Source organism: Theobroma cacao, chromosome 8 (genome assembly GCF_000208745.1).
Source record: "Theobroma cacao cultivar B97-61/B2 chromosome 8, Criollo_cocoa_genome_V2, whole genome shotgun sequence".
Classification (NCBI taxonomy): domain Eukaryota; kingdom Viridiplantae; phylum Streptophyta; class Magnoliopsida; order Malvales; family Malvaceae; genus Theobroma; species Theobroma cacao.
This window is the reverse complement of record NC_030857.1, coordinates 1,543,354-1,563,632: the sequence shown is the minus strand read 5'-3', so window position 1 is coordinate 1,563,632 and position 20,279 is coordinate 1,543,354. Positions and strand designations below refer to the sequence as shown.

The 20,279-nt window shown below is 37.5% G+C and overlaps 3 protein-coding genes across 4 annotated transcripts; 2 read left to right on the top strand and 1 right to left on the bottom strand.

The window, feature by feature from the left end:
* Positions 1,441–4,707, top strand: LOC18591474 (transcription initiation factor IIF subunit beta). 2 transcript variants are annotated; one of them, XM_007017608.2, is made up of 6 exons: positions 1,441–1,893; positions 2,328–2,436; positions 3,211–3,341; positions 3,440–3,514; positions 3,633–3,782; positions 4,163–4,707. In XM_007017608.2, exons 1-6 carry the CDS (start codon positions 1,699–1,701, stop codon positions 4,280–4,282), a joined length of 780 nt encoding a protein of 259 aa, XP_007017670.2. In that variant the 5' UTR covers positions 1,441–1,698; the 3' UTR covers positions 4,283–4,707. The 2 variants fall into 2 exon arrangements, with proteins under 2 accessions (XP_007017670.2, XP_007017671.2); XM_007017609.2 differs by having other exon boundaries at positions 3,630–3,782.
* Positions 12,932–15,775, top strand: LOC18591471 (protein WALLS ARE THIN 1). The gene is made up of 6 exons (XM_018126280.1): positions 12,932–13,242; positions 13,345–13,407; positions 13,556–13,672; positions 13,771–14,176; positions 14,848–14,999; positions 15,226–15,775. Exons 1-6 carry the CDS (start codon positions 13,022–13,024, stop codon positions 15,416–15,418), a joined length of 1,152 nt encoding a protein of 383 aa, XP_017981769.1. The 5' UTR covers positions 12,932–13,021; the 3' UTR covers positions 15,419–15,775.
* Positions 16,925–20,112, bottom strand: LOC18591470 (protein NRT1/ PTR FAMILY 8.2). Its single transcript, XM_018125763.1, has 5 exons — positions 19,507–20,112; positions 19,309–19,420; positions 18,983–19,200; positions 18,031–18,590; positions 16,925–17,879 (listed from the first exon to the last, which is right to left on the bottom strand). Exons 1-5 carry the CDS (start codon positions 19,603–19,605, stop codon positions 17,018–17,020), a joined length of 1,851 nt encoding a protein of 616 aa, XP_017981252.1. The 5' UTR covers positions 19,606–20,112; the 3' UTR covers positions 16,925–17,017.

Below are 20,279 nucleotides of genomic sequence, written 5' to 3'. Positions count from 1 at the left end.
TGACTATTTTACTCCTAAAAGAAAAAAATTCATTTTAATTTAAATATTTTTCATAAGAATCTCACATCAGTGAAAAGTTAGGTAAACTTTGTTATTATTAAAGTAAAATCTATCACATTCTATGCTATTTTAATTATATGATACAAACTCTTTCACTTGTAAAAAAAAAAACCACTTTAATTTTAACATATTTCAATTTTAATATCTTTTATAAGAGTCCCACATTAATAGAGAGTTGTATAAACTCTAATATCTCTTGTCACTAACTTGCACTTTCAATTCAAAAAACATAAGAGAAATACTTACAATTTACAAACCCGAGATTCATTCCATAAAATACGTAGGAAAAACACTAATATATTTGGATAATATGATAAATTTCACATAAGATTGTTAGTGGAATTCAACATTGAATAATGAAAAAGCATGTCCCACGTTTGTATGATACAGTTTTCTTGCCCGTATAACTTTTTTCTCCATTTTGAATCCTAATTCAAAATTTACATCTTTCGTCTAATTCCTAAATAATTTGTATCGACACCATCTAAATATTTTGTCTTTTTCTTTTCCCCATAATTTCTAAATATTCTTTACTTTTTTTTAACGAGGATACGGTCTTGTTCTGCAATCTTATTCAGTGTCCTTTTCTCCAATACAAAATATCCTCTCCATCACCTTATTTATGTACAACCTTACAAAATGTTTTGATTCTTAATTACCAAGATTTCTACTTTGATACGAAACCTATACCCAAAAAGTAAACACACCCTGACCCACAAACTAAAACAACTGGAAAAAAGGTTTGAAAGCCCCTTTTTTGTTCCCCTTTAGCTTTGCTCATCCATGATGTCACCTCTGTCCCCAAGCCAATCATTTACATTGCAACAAGGTTTTTTTAAGTGCTAAAAATGTTTTAGAACTATATTCATTTTTGTAATTAAATTCTTATTTTTTATTATATTTAAAAAAAACTTATTTTTTGACCACGTCATATATGACATGAATAAAAATGTTAATTAATATTAAGTTTGACGATTATCAATTTGTCGTTACGGATAGAGGTTTGTATGAGTATAAATCAAATGATAAGAATTTATTTAGATATAATTAAAAAATAAATGTTTAATTACATAATTCAAAGATTTTTTTTTAAATGATTAAAACCTTACAAGAAGATCTAGAAATTGGACTCAACAAAAGAGATCATTGGATTGGGCCATGCTGAACCATGGGTTTATTGGACATAACAAAACCTAGATCCAAAATGAACCTAACTAATCAAGCCCATGTGCTCAGGACGGGCCTTAACTCAAGCCCAAGAGCTCCGAACAGGCCTTGACCTCAGCCGACACTGAGTCCATTAAACTTTTATTTTTTATTTTTTTTTGTGTTAAAGGAGGAACGAATGTGCTTTTGTTTTACTAGCTTTACCGCTTTAGAACAAGACACGTTTGCCTCTGTTTGCCCCCAAAAGCCGGTGTCCTGACGTTCGTTGCGTCCGGTCCGGTTCGTTAGGGTCCAATTCATCCCTCAACTAAGCAATTTACAGTCAAAAAAACATTAGAAAAAAAAAGTCACCGTCTTGGCAAGGAGGCTTAGGAACTGAAGCAAAATAAGCTTTTGCGGAACCTTACCAACAAATAAACGTGAACAAGAAACTTACAGTTTACAGAGGCTAAGAATAACCAGAGCTTGAAGATGGATGAAGATCACAGTCACGGCGGCTTTTTGGAGACAGGAAAAGCGGATAGATCGGTGTGGTTAATGAAGTGCCCGGTGGTGGTGGCCAAGTCATGGAAGAGCCACACCGCTTCTTCTTCCGATTCTCAGCCTGTCGCCAAGGTCGTCCTCTCCCTCGATCCTCGCAAACCCGACGACCCTTCTTCTCTCCAGGTACTCTTAACCACTTTGTTTATAAATTTGTTAGCGGCGCTTTTTATTTTTTATTTTTGTAGTTGCTCTTTAGGATAATTTAATTTAATTTTTATGGATTAATGTGTTTAAATCAGCTTTCAATTAGGCTTTTTACTAGGAAAACCCTTGATAGTTGTGATTAGAGAATAATTACTTTGAAGATAACAGATTGTGATCTATGAATTTTGCTACCTGAACACATAATTACAGTTGTAGATGTATCCGTTTCCTTATTAATCATGAATTCGCCCTTAACTCATTTTTAAGTGGAAAATTATAGTAGTAAAAGATTTCTCTATAATTGATTGCATAAGCTAGCAAGGAAGAGATTTGGTTACATGCTTGTTATCAGTTTACATTATAATGATTTTGTCGTTTTCTCCTTTCTTATGAGTTTATCGATTGATGATCAGTTTACTATGGAGATGGCTGGATCCGAGAGTGGAAATATACCGAAAAGTTACTCTTTAAATATGTTTAAAGACTTTGTTCCTATGTGTGTCTTTTCTGAATCAAGTCAAGGTAAGGATTATGGTTAATTGCTTCTATAGCTTCTCAAGTTTGCATGTATCTAATGCAGTTCTTTTTCTTAATTTTGCTAATCTAACATTAGCTTTCCGTTGTGACTTTGTACAGTGACTTGAAGTAGAGATTGCTCATTGAATTGATTTTCCTGTGAAAACTGCGTTTGACATTTCTCTTACTTTCGTGATTTTATTAATGTGTTGTTCTTTACATGGTGCACTTGCTGTAGTATAGCAAGGTTGGTTTAACTTCTGTGTAATGTGCACATTAAGAATCAATTTTCTTGTCCACAACTTTATTAAGGGGAATATTTTATTGCTAAATTTGTCAGGGGAATTCTTATACATACCCCTAAAACGGATATTTAGTATTTTGTGGAATATTTCTTTTAATTAGCATGATGAATGTGAATCACAAGGAACTTTTGAAGAGTTTAAGTTGGAGTTTATTCTAGGAAAGCAACTCTCTCCTAAAACGAATTATGCTAGTGAACACCGATGCAAGCAAGGGTGGGGGACCAGACACGGGCTATGCATAGAAGGTTACTTTACATATCTATCAGGAAAAATTAATAATCCTTAACTTTGGCATGCTATGTTGCATAGAAGTAGCTAGTGCATTTTCCTCTAACTTATGCACCATGTCTATGTATGGTTGTGATAACTTCTGTGTTAATGTCTAACCTCTCTCTATCATTGGAGAGCGGTTGGGAGAATTGCGTCTGTGCTTTTGTTTGTGACCTCTGCTCTATTTTGGTTCTTTTCATTACAGGTAGGGTTGCAATGGAAGGAAAGGTTGAACATAAATTTGACATGAAACCACATGAGGAAAACCTCGAGGAGTATGGGAGGCTGTGTCGTGAAAGGACAAATAAGTCCATGATCAAGAATCGACAAATACAGGTAGGTCAGTTAGTATACATTGCTTTGGCTAAGGTATATTTGTTTAAATGTTATATGATGCCAAATATCTTATTTATGTGTCCTTGATCCATTTTAAGGTTATTGATAATGATCGTGGAGTACACATGAGGCCAATGCCTGGAATGGTTGGCTTAATTTCATCCAACCCCAAGGTACTTTGAGACGTGGTCTCCAAAGAATGATATTTGTCAATTTTTTACTCTTTAAATGCTTTAGTATTGGTTTGGAAGTATACATTGACACTTCTTATTGTCAATGTTCTCTAAGCAGGATAAGAAGAAAGCAGCGCCAGTTAAACAAACAGATATGAAGAGAACCAGACGGGATCGTGGAGAGTTGGAGGATATAATGTTCAAGCTGTTTGAAAGACAACCAAATTGGGCTTTAAAGCAACTTGTCCAAGAGACTGATCAGCCTGCTGTAAGCCTCTTACCTTCCCTCCTATCGTCATCTCCGCATGTTTACCTCCGTGTTCAAGCTCTGTTTCTTCTTCCTCTTTCCAAGTGATATATCTTATTATTTATACTCATGACTTGAGTGTTTTTTTTTTTTTGAAAAATGACTTGAGTGTTTTTTGCTGCACTATACAATTTGACCAGTATCTTGAAAATTGCAATTTGCTTTTAAAATGAAAAAGGAGTTCTTGGCAAGAATTTGAAATGACCCATGTGTTTTCTTAAACTTCTCTTTTTGATGGTTGATATCCTGTAATTCTTGTTTTTACCTTATGCAGTTATGTGTGTGCTTTGTTAGCTGATAATTCATGTGTTTGAAATTGTTTTTGTTTACCTTCCCTGCAGCAATTCCTGAAAGAGATACTGAATGAGCTTTGTGTGTACAATAAGAGGGGCACCAACCAAGGAACTTATGAGCTTAAGCCAGAATATAAAAAATCGGTTGAGGACACAGGAGCTGAATAGCTCATACCTAGCTGTAATTTATTGTTTCTTTTTCTCTCTCTTTTTTTCTTAAATTAATGGGGCCAAGTCTGAAAGAACCCTTATGAAGAGGATAGAGAGAAAAATCAGCTAAAGATACAGTGATTTTAACCAAGGAATCAAGGGACAACAGTAATTGTGTTCGGGGAAAGAAAACTTAGCCGCACCTGGACCTTTGAAGTCCACGTGGTGCAATTTAAACCATCTTTGATAATATCTGAGTAGGGGTCTAGGGGGAAAAATATGTCTAAATCAAAATATAATCTCAAAGCCTGATCAATAAAAAGAAAATATCTATTGTGATTCATATATCAAGTGTATTTGCACTTTGATTCTCCTTGCATATCAACTATGGTTAGATTGTTCATTCTTTTAACCAGTTTACAAGAGTAGTTATTGTCGTTTCATGTGATTCTCTGTACCTTCCTCTCTCCTATCTGGTTTAATTCGTCAAATCTGTGAGATAGCTGGATATGCATATGGATAGATATAGTGCAGGTGCTGATCTCTTGTAATGTTATATTGGCTTAGCAAGGCACTTTGAGTATACGGTAATTGATTGTGGAATGTTACTTCCCCTATACCTTAATGTTGCTTTAGTTTGATCACGATGTGTTTGTGCTTTATGTCATTAGCTTCACACCAAAATGGACAGATTTTGTTGAGATCAAACAGATTGGAACGGCACTGGCATTAGAAAGCAATCCTAATTGCTTGGAGGGGGAAAAATGGAGGAAATTATTGAATAGTTTCTCAATGCTTTCTTTACTATAGAATTTAGTTTGTTTTGGATAAATCTTTCATGTTCAAGTCTGGAACAAATTCCCCAAAGACAAGAGTGGTAGTACTCATGGCTAGCAGCCTTCTGCCGATGGGCTCGATAGGTTATGGCCTAGCCTGATGGGTTATCCATCTATAGTTGTTCTAAGTACTTTATTGTGGTGCTTCAGGGCCGACTTGTGGGCATTCTCTCCACTGTCAGGAATTGTCTTTTCCGGGAAACAAAAGGAAAGGAAGAAGGAAAGAAGTTCCATTCTGAAACCGATTATTGCCCAAAATTTTGGCGGAGATCTGCAACTTTTGTTCAGCTCTTCACCGTGAATTAACTTTTTCCCATCATTGTTCATTCTGGCGTCTCTGGGTCCTTCAACTTTTATGTCAAACATAAGCTAGCAGACAATTGTGGTTAGAAGTCAAACTTTTGCCCCAAAAATGAACAGAGGTTTCAATTAGCGATAATTGACACATTAATTGCTGTCCATGGTTCAGTTGGTAACATTATGAATCAAAACCGAAAGTCTTCATTATATTCCAACCTTTTGAGAATGTTGGCCTGTATAAAGCATGCAAAAGTTAAATCCCAAGTCCCTAGAACCGCAGCAACCCAAGAAAGGTTAAGCATCTTGCATCATCTCTGTTGGATCAATCAAGACTTTATTAACAAGATATGGCCATGACATAACTAGTAGCAAGGAATCCCTTGCTTTAAAAGTATTAACTTTGTAATGTAGAATTAAACCCTTGTTAGTTCAAATTCAATAGATAGATAGCCACCATTTTATGCTACATGATGTTATTGCAACATTTCTTCGAAACAATCATTTTGCATATCTTTAATGCTCAATACAGCATTCAAAGCAATCAAATTGTTAATGACTTCTTTTTTTTTCTTGTTCCAATTCCACCGTTCTATTATTCGTTGCGTGTTATAATTGCTGATTACGGATTTCAATCTCCACCCAATATGCTTGCGGAGGATGGAATGATCATGTTATGTAGCCCCATGTTACTACCTAGGCCATGGCCAAGAGCTTCAAAAGCAAATGGATGCTAAGGTCACATAGATTACAGTAGCAATATTACAGCGATGACGTTAAGGGGAATTGGGGTTTGAAAGCTGGGAAAAGTGAAACTTCAGTACTGATCAGACGGCCAAGCATATGAATTTCTCCCCCATGGGCAGTTTCCTATCGCTTCTATAGAATTAAAATGAAAGAAAAGTATGCTAGGTGACGAACATGCATGTTTGGTTAAAGTTCTTTCAAATCGCACCTAACTAATTTCATTTTTGGGGTTTCAAGCAAAAACTGGGGAGCTTAAAGGCTCTTAACAACCGGGTATTTGTTCGTTGATTGCATGGTTTCATTGTGAAAAGACTGATCATGCCTCAAGGTCGTAATCGATGCTAAAGACGTGTCACCGAAAATGCCAAGAAAATTTGAGTGGGAATTTGACCCGCAACATTATGCCCGGAAATGAGCCCTTGTAGAGAGCGAATGGCCACCGGTGTGTCGCCCACTGATACATCTTGTCAGACCCACGCGAACCCAACGATGATGAGGGATCTTGAAAATGACCAACTAGGAATCTTCTTTGTCAGCTTGGAAAAATTTCCCATAGCATCTTTTGTCGAAAAGATTCCATTACCATCTTCTCAATAAATGCGAGCGATTGAGCATGGCTACCGATCAACTTGACTTGGACTTTTATTTGGTATTGATGGGGTTTGGGGTGCCCCATTGCAGGGACCTTTTCTTTCACCATAGTGCAACTAAAAGAGAATGGTAATGGAGACTTTGTCACTCCCATGAACGTGGATGCTAAAAGTGGGAACCCCATAACCAACGAAACAGAGAGAAAGGCTCAAAGAGTCAAAAGATGGTTTGATTAGAAATATGGAAGCTGCGGCATCGCCACCATATCTTCTTGGATCAAAATCACCTTGGTATCGCCACCATATCTTCATGGATCAAAATCACCTTTGTATAAATATATGATTCATGTCTATCCATACATACAAATTATAACGAATTGTCTATTTCTTCTTCTGTCTTCTTATGCTTTCGGATTTCGGCTCATCTTCTATCCATTGTGTGCTTTTTCCTTTGAATGTCAACGAATTTTGTTAAGAATTTATAACGAAAATTGTTCACCCAGATGAATCTCAGCTTCTTTAGGGGCATTATAACGTAGCACATAAGATACTTTCACGCGATATACTTGACTTTGCTAGCCCATCTACTGAGTGATTCATCTCTTATGGATTATGCACAAGGGATAGACTTCTACAACTGCTTTTAAATGCTTCAATACAATTTTACGATATGGATCAATTTCAAGAAACAAGAGACTGATTTGTAGCTTGTAGTATGTGTTTGTAGAATCACTCTTAACATTAAGATAATGTCTATTGTGTGTTTAAATTAAGTTTGTAAGACCGATGAAACTATGATCATATATATATATATAGATTAAATTATTAATCTGTACATTATATATATTGAATAACGAATTACAATTTTTCAATTTATTTCAAAAATTTTGAATATTCCTAAACGTATGTAAGAGTTCCAACAATACCGTAATTTTTCATGCAAAAATTCACTCTTGCCATATAAAAAGTGTGCCTCACGTTGCTATATGCATAATTAGTTGAATCGTAGACATCAAACTTGTGCTTTCTGAGCAATGAGCAACAACATTCACATGCCCAGGCATTTTTGATGTCTGTTGCTTTGGCCGCGGGATCCAGCTTTACCAATCGAGTTAAGTTTTCCTTTTTCTTTCTCATATTCGTAATCATGAAAGGGCTGTATTATTGCATTAAAACAGGGGGACAAGTAGAGTTGTAGATATGGCTCTTCAGAGAAACATTCATAACAGCTTTGAAAAGTTCTGAGCCTTAGATCTTATACATACACCAGGGGAGGTATGAGCTGGGTGCGTGCCGAACTTGGTTCCATTCAAGGAACGACATGGGCTTGTTGGATGAGAGTGATCGCTAATAAGATGGTTGCAGTAATGGGAACAGTTTTGGCCATTTGAGAGGGACCGATTGATTTTTCCAGGAAAATCTTGGACAAGTTGTTAACATGTGGCACAGAATTAGAGATATTGCTTGCCATCGAACAGATCTTGACGGATCTTAGAAATTATTCATATAATTACGATAATTAAAACTTTCGTTATTTTTTGTTTAGATGTGCTCGAATGAAAATAGATAAGATGAATTGACATATACATATATATATATATATATATTACAAGGATTTATATGTTAAATTAATTAAATTGTTTTTTTATCAACTAATACGAATATATTTTCATATAATATATAATTAATTTTAATTAAAATTAAGTAACACCTAAGGAATATAGGGAATCGGTCTTTGAGACAAACAAACAGTTGAATCCACATCGATTAATATACAAATTAATCACATAGTACTTATAATGTAAACACCATCAATGATCACAAATGTTTGGTTCATATGAATCATGGAAAATTATTGCACACATATGTAACATTATTAGCCTACCACACCATATATATAGACTTATTAATAACTTGACAATTAAGCCTATCATTAATGGTCATAAATGTTAAGCTCCAATTAGGAGTAACTCTTACTGTATTTATTATTATTTTAAGTATATGTTTTGAAAGTTAGTTATTGTAATGAAAGTGATGTTGACATATATATATATATATATATATATATATATATATATATATATATATTNNNAAGTAAGTAGTAGTTATAGTATATATATATATATATATATATATATATATATATATATAATGTATAATAACTTATCCTTTTTGAAAGATTTATTTCTAAATCTTAACTACCTTCCAAATGGTAAAGCCAAGCAGAAAAGGGGGGGAAAGCCTTGCCTATTAACAAGTTAGTCAATTTTGATGACTTGATGCGTAATCATCAAGAAAGATTCCTTTATTTATTATTTTTTATCAGTCAAAAAGCAGGAAAGCAATTTGCATCCATGGTGTGATGGATTTGATCCAAGCTTTCAAAGCCCTTTATTAATTAGACTACAGCACACGGAATTTGCAAAATTACGTGAACCAATCTAATCATGTTGGGGTTGTGTTAACGAAAGCATGTGAATAACTTAGCCATTGTTTCACCAAATATCTCTGTCTCAGCTCGTCCACAGTGTGGGTGGTGGTGGGTGGAATCACTTTATGTGCCAAAAGCGCCAAGCAAAAAGCAATAAAGAAAAATCACTAGTGGTTTATCTGCTAAAGAGTGAAAACCGAGGAAGAGGCCAACCCACGTAAAGCTAGGGGGATCTTTCCAAAGGTAGGAGCCAGGGGTTTTGGTTCTAAAATCTCTAATCTCAAATTTCATCATCAAAGCTGGAGATCATTGGGATTCATTGGGTTGTTGTTGTTTTCTATCTCCAAAAGTAACAGGATCAGAAAGAAAGAGATGCTAGTGTTTTGGTCCTTTTGGAAGTAAGGCTTAATGCAAACTTCCAAGCTTTGATGATCCCTAGCTATACACCTACTGAACGCCTCTTGACTTATTATGTCTTGGATGTTTGTTTTCGAATCAATGGTAAATATTCTCAAGCAACAAAACTTGTAAACATGTCAAGCCTCTTGAGTCATGATTCATGATTTATTTGAACTAAGGGTAGCCGACCAATTGGCCATAAAGCAGCACAACTCGAGCTATGCTTTTCCTAGTCCACCCTGGACAGGATGCAAGGCTCCAGGCCAATGAGTATGGTCTTTGTTTGCCAGGAGATAAGTTTTCCTACTTTTTCTCCTCTTTGCTACATCGTTCTTGTTCAATCAATAGGTCTGCTGAGTGCTGAGTGATATCCTATGTAATGTTGCATTCAAGCAATGACCCACTCCCTGGTCAATGAGCGGCCCTGGTTCACTTGCTGCTGCACGTTCACCCAGAAACAGGTCAGCAAAACTAAAGCAGGAAACTCTCAGTTACAACTTAATCAATCTAGAAATTCAACTTTAGACTTTGCGAATGTAACCAAAATGAAATAGTTAGGTTCATTTAATAAACTGCTGAATGCGACTTAACAATAAAAGGAGATCCAAAGGGATCAGTTCAGCTACTCTGCTAGCTCAGTCTTAAAGAAAAAAAAAAGGGTCTTAAACCTTTTGAATGTAACCAAAGTGCAATAGCTAGATTCCTGTAGCGAAACCGAATTGAATATGACTTTTTAACATCAGGAACCAATGCGATTCAAAGCAGAACTGTCCATGCAGATTGGTGAGTCGACATGACCATGGAAAACAAACAAGGTTCACGTTGTCTGCAAAGTGCTCAACATCATGTTACATGGCGTGAGAAGAATGATTTCAACGACATTCGACTTATCGATTCCCCACGACTATTCCAACCTCTCAAGTTACTAATCATGAATTTTTAGTGGAGTTTTAGTAACTCTGTCACCTGCAAATCTCAACTAATTCTGAAAAAGCAAAAAAAAAAAAAAAGGGTTATATCACTATGAACTTTTCTCAAAGAGTCTCACAGAATATTGTACCATAAGTGCCTAGCAAACATTATTATTGATAATTATATGCATTAATCAAGTTCTGCATGCTTTGCCTTTGATCCATGATTAGCAAAGAATTTTTTGACAATTAAATGAAGTTTTACAAACTTTTTAGTGCATAACATTTCATCAACTAGATTTGAATTGCAAAAATATGCTTAAGCCTAGCTTTGGATTAATTTTTTTTATATATACACGTACACATACATATACTTACATCACGGGTCTTTTCTGCACGTGTAATGTTGGTGTCACTATATCGCAAATATATTAATTTGTGTATATTTATTAGAATAACCTCAAGGGATAAAGAATTCCTCCCATACATAGGTAGACTTTATATTCTATTTTCTATTTATGGGTAGAATCATAGATTGAATAGAAGTCCACTACATACATTTCCTCCATGCCCTACCATTAATTTGGAATATTGGGATATCCATCTTTCTGCTCTGTAGGCGGAAAAGAGATCCCTTGTTTCTTTGGACTTTCCTTTGGGAATTAAACTAATAATAAACATGGCCAATTGCCATCAAGAAACTAGTACTACTAGTATGCTTTTTTTTTTTTTTTTCAAAAGGAGGTGGGAGATGAGTGAAACGAGTCGACTCAGGCCTCGACCAGAGGTCTGGCTTTGAAGATTCTCCCGTGCAAACGAAATCTATTTTAGCTGTCAGTTATGTACTTATGCGACCAAAAAAGAGAATGAAGCTGTGCCAAATGCAATTAAGATCACAACTGGATTGGTCAGGGAGGTGTCCGACCGGTTCATGCAGGCCGTGGTCAGACCCAGTTCTTTCTTTCAACCTTCACTTCTTCCCCTCTAGACTCACTCATTAGTAAAGCATTTGCTGTCAGATGCAAGCATTTTTTTTGTTTGGCTTAAAGATGGAAAAAGGCTAACATATTCTTTCGAGGGGCAGGCCTCTTTTTTTGAAATTTAGAATGATGATGGTCTCAATTGAGGGGGGGCAACATGTCTCTTAAAGCAAGGGAGTTGAGATCAGAAACGCAGCCCACAATCGAGCAAACTTTGGGAGTGGGAACTTTAGTGGAAACACTTCATTAGGTTCCTAGAGAGGATGATCAACACCTTTAATAACAAAAGATAAAGACCCTTTATCTCATTTGATTAAGGTAAGCTAGTACAATATTAAAGACATCTTTTCGTTTTTAGTACAGAGAGGGGGAATAAAAAACAAAAGAAAGAAGAAAGAAAAGCTATGGATTCCTCCTGTTGGCTCCTACCTTTTAATACACCATGGTCCTTGCTCTAGGTAAAAAGAAGAAAAAATGTAGTCCATATTTCTTTCTCTTTTTGCAAGCACCGCTAGAGTGGACCCTTTAGTTTGTTTGAAGCTAATGATCTTCCACTGCTGATATCGTGTGGCTCGATTACTTAATTATTTAATTTTCAAATGAAATTAGATCATTTTGATTGCTACATGATTTCTCTTTTCTTTGTTCGAAAAATATAAGAAAAAAAACAAATAGATTGATCTTAATTATTTGCAGCATTTGCTCAACAATTAATTCTCCATTGACAAGCTTAGTTGGCAAATGATCAGGCCTGTTCTAAAGGATAATCGGGTGGGATCTTCCCCGACAAGAATTTGTTAATTTATTGGAATGGTAGGGAGTGATAGAAGGAATTAATTTATTCAATTCAAATGCTAACAACTAAGAAGAAGAAAAAAGGTATAACTCTCCTCTAGAGTATATAATCGTATATACTGGTGATCATAAAGTGTAGAAATCTTTTACTACTATGTATTAAAATAATGAAGAAGATAGGAAAATACAAGAGATGCAAAGCTTAGTAGAATGTCAGAGGTGGGGGGGGTGATAATGGGGTTGAAGGCTTTCATGGGGCATGAGAACGCATGGGGTAGCTACCTTTCCCCCCTCGTGCGCGCTATCTATCAATGGCGGCTCACTCTATCACCTTCAATTATCATCATTAATGGCATGGTGCCAAAACAGAACCTGTTAGATAATACTGTAGTAAATAATCATCTCGTTTTCTTTTCTTTTATCTTCACGCCCTTTTCCTATTCAATTTTTCTCTCACTTCCCATTCCTGTTGTAAGCAGTAGTGCAATTGGGGGTTGTCTTGTCATCTAAGGAGGGTGGAACAGGGAAGAATGTGGGAGACAACAAAAAACATTTGAAGGGGCTAAGAACAGTTGACATAACGTCTTTTTAGGGCCCTTGTGGGCCATACGTTCAACATTACAATCCCTTCCTCCCGCCCTACCTACAACTATATTTATACCACCACCTCATTCCCTAGCTCACCATCCTCAACTCTCCTTAATCTCTTGTAATATCACTTGTTTTTTTTTTTAATTTTAGTTTCTGTTTTAATCTCAAGTGTTTGCTTCAATGGCTGATGCTGGTGGTTCAGCCTCTGGTAGGATGTGGTGTTCGATTCCTGAAAGGCTCCAGCTGCACATGGCCATGTTGGCCTTGCAGTTTGGTTATGCAGGGTTCCATGTGGTCTCCCGAGCTGCCCTTAACATGGGAATTAGCAAACTTGTTTTCCCAGTTTATAGGAACATCATTGCGTTGCTTCTGCTACTTCCCTTTGCATATTTTCTTGAAAAGTAAATTCTTACTGACACTCCTATATACAAGCATAAACCTCATTACTCCACCCTTGATGTACTAAACCCTAACTTGTTTTTCATATGTTCTTCTTTTTCCAGGAAGGAGAGACCAGCTATTACTCTAAATTTTCTTCTTCAGTTCTTCCTCCTCGCTCTTGTTGGGTACGCATGATCATGCTCTAAACCTCTAAGTATAAAGAAAAAAAAAAGAAAGAAACTAGGAGACAATTTACAAGTTAATTCATCACAATGTGGTGAGGACAAAAGCAAAACTAACTGTGGTCCTGTTTCATTTTCTTTTACGTGACAGAATCACAGCAAATCAAGGTTTCTACTTGCTGGGCTTAGATAACACATCACCAACCTTTGCATCAGCAATCCAAAACTCTGTCCCAGCCATTACCTTTCTCATGGCAGCCATACTAAGGTAAGCCCACAATCCCTTTGGTATAAACTTATACAGGGACTGGGGACATGACATGAAACGTGTCTGATTATTTTCATTTGCATGTTCTTGTTTTTCAGGATAGAGAAAGTGCGGCTAAATCGAAAAGATGGGATATCGAAGGTTATAGGAACAGCGTTATGTGTGGCTGGAGCATCAGTGATCACTCTATACAAAGGTCCAACCATATACAGCCCAGCTCCCTCACTGAATAGACCCACACCGATGTTTGTTTCATTGGGAGATGCAAAGGGAAAGAACTGGACCCTTGGTTGTGTGTATCTAATTGGCCATTGCTTGTCCTGGTCCGGTTGGCTGGTGTTGCAGGCACCAGTTCTGAAGAAGTACCCAGCTAGACTCTCTGTGACCTCCTACACTTGTTTCTTTGGTCTTATTCAGTTCCTGATCATTGCCGCATTTCTTGAGAGAGACCCTCAAGCTTGGATGTTCCACTCTGGCGGAGAACTCTTCACAATTCTCTACGCGGTAAGTATCTCATCAGTTCTTTCATTAGTCAACCCATTCAAAGAATTTTCTTTCCATTTTTTACTAAAAATAGTTGGAAAGTAGAGTCCTTCAAGATAACCAGAGAGAAAAGTTATCTTGGCACATGGGGGAGTTATTCTTTCTTGAAATTCTTGGCAACACATCTGCTTTTTTTCTTCTTTTCACATAGTGTGAAACGGGGTTCGCTCAACCATAAGCAATAAGGTGAATCCTTCTGCAACTTTTCTCGTACTGTGCATCCATGTCAAAAGCAATGTTTCATGGTCTATGATAAATCTTTCTGAACTGTCCTGGGAAAGTTAGTGTGCTGTCTCTTTACTTCATGAATATGCCTTATCAAGACCCAGAGGGGAGGGAGCCCCATGTACTCCCTGGGGCAAAGTCCAATGTCCGTCAAGTCTAACATCAGAAACAAAAGCCTAAATTTGTACCGTTTGAACCGGTGCTAAATTGTTGGTGATAAGGCAATATTTTCAGTCCAAGTTCAGGGAATATGTTAACCCTTTTGTTCTAAAAGATTTCTTCCATAGTTGTTAAGCTGCAGTACATTAGGAATAAAGTGGTTTATGCAATAATATGCGAGTGGTGTACGTGGTGGGCGAGTGAAAATGAAATGAGACCAAAAGCTAAAATTTGTGTGGAAAATGCAGGGTGTGGTGGCATCAGGGATTGCATTCGCTGTACAGATATGGTGCATCGACAGAGGTGGCCCTGTCTTCGTTGCTGTTTATCAACCTGTTCAGACTCTTGTTGTCGCCATTATGGCTTCCATTGCTTTAGGGGAAGAGTTCTACTTGGGAGGGTAAGTGGGTCCTTTTCTTCCCTCTTTCTCAACCATTATCTCTGCACCCCTTAGTTGAAAACTCATCAATCATCTGATAAAGTTGCCCCCCCACCCTCCATATGTACATCCCTAGCCGTAGGATCAAAATATCTGCCTTACGTACATTACGCTTGGCAACTTGGTTTTGACACCTTAATTTTTTTTCACTGTACATGAATTTAACGCTATTTTCTTTGTTTAACAGGATCATTGGGGCAGTGTTGATCATAGCGGGATTGTACCTAGTGCTTTATGGGAAAAGCGAAGAGAGAAAGTTTGCAGCTCAAGAAAAGGCAGCCATTCAATCAACTCCAGAGCACAGCAACAACAGAACACCAAGCCATATCAAGACATCCCTCACTCAGCCACTCCTCCCTCCCTCAACAGAAAACGTTTGACTAGGAAACCCCTAACTTTTAACCACAGTGCTGGCTGGAGAAAAAAACAGAGAAAAGGAGAAACAAATGGGAAGCACTACCTATATCAGAAAGTTTGTGTGTGCATGGATTTTTTTTTTTATTTTAATTTCAATTTCTTTTCCTCTTTTTTTTTAGTCAATGGCTTTCTTTAAGTAGCAGAGAGAGTTAAAAAGAAGCGTTTTTGAAAGGGGAATGATGATGAACATGATGATGATTATCACTGTCACCCCTGTGTGGCCTATGGGGGGCCTGAAATCACATATGCTTTTTATATGTCAATGTTATGGTTTGATATATGCAAATTTTATGAAGGTAATGCTCAAGTTCATTATGATGTATGGTGTGAATGGACCCACATTTGCAACAATGCTCATTTCAATATACTATTTCTGTTTTGGACCAAAGATGGCAAGGGAGACATGCCATAACCACTCTCATATTAAACAATTTTTCCAATCAGCAGCAAAGAAATAATCACATATGAGATTTCTCAATCTTCCCTTTTTGTTTGATCTCTCATCATGAAAGTTCATAACAAGTTGATTGCAAAAACATTATCGAAGCTTAAGGAAGACACCGACAGGGTATGACCACAGCCCGCATTTGGACGGTAACTAGCTAGATTTTATGTCTTGTTTGGAAGGCAGTGGGGGAAAATGACATGCATGCAAGAGAAGTGACAAACATATACTAGCATCTAATGAAGATAGAGGAAATTGATATGACTAACAAAAGGTTTATAAGAAAGAAAAAAAACATAAGGAAAAAGCAAAATTAGCTTGAAACAAGCAAGTCTTACGCCTCAATTTGCTATTTTGGTGTTTACCCATTTCTTTAAAAGCCCTTAAAAGTTAAAAGAGATTGACTCCGTGAATGTCAGTCCTAGCTAGCTAGAAGAGTCTTGGTTCAATCATTCATCACCTGCTAGAGTCCTGTGCTTGACGTCAGAATTTATGCTAGAAGAACGGATCCCAAGATTAATGCTTCATTAAAGAAGATTGGCATCATTAGAATATCCAATTATCACACTTAAACTTTTGCAAAAGCGAATTGTTTTCTTTTATTAATCAGTTGCTTTAGCCTTTAATGATGTGAATGGCATATGGCATCATTTTCTTTCATTCTGTTTTATGTTTTCCTCACCTTTGTGTCTTTTAAGTATTCAGTCTTTCTCGTCCAAACAAGATTTTTGTCTCAACGGAATTGTCCTAATTGCAAATTTGTTCTGACCTTTTCTTGCCAGTCTAATGAATATAAAGTGAAAAAAAGTCGTTTGCTTGCATTGGGGAGATGCCTGCTCCTCTGTATTTTCATCATTTACTTGTATAATTAAGTATGTCTTGACCCCCCAAAACAGGTTATGGTCATACCAAGATTTTAACTTCCATCGACTCAAACTGTTTATTAGCTTTTCATTATGAAAAATGTAAATCTTTAGCACTACAGGGAAATAGTATTATGTCAGAAAAATAAATTAATGGGGTTCATCTGCATAGTGAAATTAGTCACACGTCATAAATTTTTGTATAATTAAGTAAAAACCATAGATGAATGGAAGTGATTTTTCTTGCTTGGATTTCACAACACCACGCTTTGAAACTCCCCTTTGTCATAACCAGCGGGCTCGGCCATGGCCTTGACCCTGGCACTCCCCTCGAGGCCATTTTTTCCCTTGTATCGCCAAGCCACCCACAAGTAATCCAAGAAATTAACAGCATTGATTGCAGTCAATATCCAGTAGAAATAATCCAGCCTGCTTTTGTTAAGATCATTTCTCAGCCATCCTTTCTGATCCCCACCAGTTGCACGCTCAATGATTTTCACAAATGCAGTGCTTAGCCAACTCCCTATTCCAATCTCACTGAGAAACATTGCGCTGCTTATGCTTCTCGTCCCATCAGTCGCTTCATCGTAAAAGAATTCCAGTTGTCCCACATAAGTGAAGACCTCCGCACTGCCTATTAAGAAAAACTGCGGGAGCAGCCAAAACACGCTCATGGACGATGGTTTAGGATGGTCACGGCGTTTCTTTTCTACCAAAGCTGCTGAGGCCAAAGCGAAGATTGATACAAATAGGCCAACACCCATTCGTTGTAAGGATGTAATGCCACGGTGATGACCGGTGCGTTTGCGTAGGATTGGGACCATCCATTTCTCGTAGATAGGGACGAGTAGGAGCGCGTTGATGGCGCTGAAGACAGGGACTGAACCTGCTGGAATCGTGAAGTTGGGACCTAGCTTTCGGTCCATGATGGTGGCTTGGCTGATAAAGAAGGTTGAGAGTTGGGCAAATGAGATGGAAAGAGCTATTGTTGATGCCCATACAGGGAGTATTCTGACGAAGGACTTGAATTCTTCTACTTGAGTTACTGTGCAGAGTCTCCAGCGATTTTTAATGTTACCCTCAGGATCTGTAACCACTGCTGCCATGTCCAAGAACCTGCAAAGGCCAATTTACTAATAATTTAAGTAAAATCTTAAAGTAATTTTCAACAACAGATTATCAGGATGGTCTCTAGAGTCTTGTTTGCATATATATTAATTTTAAGTTATCTCAAATTAATATATGAGACGGAAGGAGTATTAATTACCTGTACTGTTTGGTTTGAGCAAGTTTTCGAGCACCAAAAATATCAGACTCTAGTGTATTGACCTCATATAGGACAGCTTCACGTCCTAATCGAACCCCTTTAAAATGGTTCCTCACAGAAGCCACGATAACCTGAAGAAACCTTGTAAAAGGGCTTCCCATGGGCTTTTGGTAACGATAGTAAGGTATTCCGGCACCTAGGATGACAGTAGAGCAAACCATAGCCACAGTGGGAACTCCAAAACCCCAGCCCCATCCTTTCTTGTCTTGTATATAAACCAAAAGTGTGATACCCAAGAGGGCGCCTATGTTAATGGCGAAGAAGAACCAGTTGAAGAACGAATATTTCTTCTGGACTTCTTTTTCATCAGCTTCGTCGAATTGGTCTGCTCCAAAGGACGAAACGCATGGCTTGATACCGCCAGTTCCAAGGGCTATAAGAGCTAGTGCAACGAAGAGAAAAGCTGATTGGTTGTCGGCTGCTTTTGTGCATGGTCTGGCCGTGCATGGAGGCGGACGTAGGCTGTCTATGGAGGCTGAGAGCGTCAACAAGACCATACCCTGAGAAAAAGAAGGACACAGGGTTTTAGATCATATGGTCCAACACGGAGCAGATCCATGATGGACTTACTGCTGCTAATTTGGGCTTTAGGCCAATTATCTTGGGTCTCTCAACTATGGGCTTTAGCCCATCTAGGCCTATGTGTAAGACTTCTGACTGGGTGATCTAGCCCAACAGATAATCTAAGCGTTTCCAAGGACAAAACAGAGGTAAGGAAACCCGTCATCCGGTTCAATATCCATTCAACTTCTTCTCGGACTTCAGAATCTAGGTACCTTTCACTGTGTTGCTTTCAATTCTTTCTGAGGTTAGGTGGAATCTATATATGTACATAAACTGGGATTTGGAGTGCAAATAGAATGGTATACGTCAATACAAAAATACTACTTACCACTGCATATATACAAGAAAAGATGATAATCGTCAAGAATCGACCCAAATAAGTATCAGCGAGAAATGCTCCAAGTAGAGTTAGAACATAGGCAGCTCCAATCCAATCGGTCACATGAGTGGCAGCAGATGGGAGCGACTGGTGGTATTCGAAAACCAGATAAGCCACCATGTTCACTGCTATTGCAAAAAATGCTAATCTCTCCGCAACCTCATTCACTACAACCAATGAAAACAATCACCCATGACCAACATCCTGTTCATAAATAAATTTCCACATAATATTGTGAAGTACCAGGATGTTCGTGGCTAGTTTCTGGTCAATACCTATTATAAATGGAGCTGCCTTCCATCCTCCAGTTGTTTGCTTATCTGCAACTTTCCCTCTGATATCCACGCATCCATTGCCCACTAATGTGGTTGATGATACAATTTCTTCCTGCAAGACATTACCCGAAGTGATTTCAGCTAGGTGTAAAGATTGCGCAAAAGATTCTGTTCAATTTCAAACCAACAAATAATTACCTTCTCATGATTCTGCTTCGTCTCCTCAACAAATTTCTCCATAGAAGGCTGAATAATGGACTTCTCAAACGGGTCGCCCCCAGGTTCCATTATTTCCATCCAAAAAATCAGACTGTTCTATAACTTCTGCTCTCAGGTAAAGGCTATAACATCAATTCTGGTAAGGATATCTTAATATGAGTTCTGGTATAAATAAGAGACCAATTTGCCTGCAAAAAGAAAGTGTGTACTTGTCCTGACGTAATGTTTGAATGGTTTGCTTTTGACGTTTCCAATGAAATTCGTGCTTTAACTTATGGGATAATGGTGTGTCGCCGGCAATAGAAAAGATAGTGTAGTAATACTTTAACTTGGGTCATTTCATTTCCTGGATTTCTGCAACTTCCACGTGTGGTTGAACCAAAGTACAACACGCTGAGGCAAGGCTTACATACTCACGATGGCGGTATTGTTTATATGAGCAAACCTTGAAATCTTGTATGAATCATTCAAGCTGCCGCCGACCATTTTCTGGTACGATTCGTTGCCGACAAGAGTCTCTTGGTCTGATCAGGTCAAACTCGGTCCTAAAATAAGTTCTCTGCTTCCCTTTTTTTTTTTTTGGTCTTTTTTGTTGTTCTTACAGGACATGGATTAGCCTGTTTGGGCCTGCTGCATATAAACTCACACGATTAGAACATGAGATCAGGCCGTAAGTTAGGATACTTAACTGAGCCTAAGCCCTAAGCCCTTGTTGCTTAGCTTTCATTGTTGTTCCTGTCATTCCGCATACG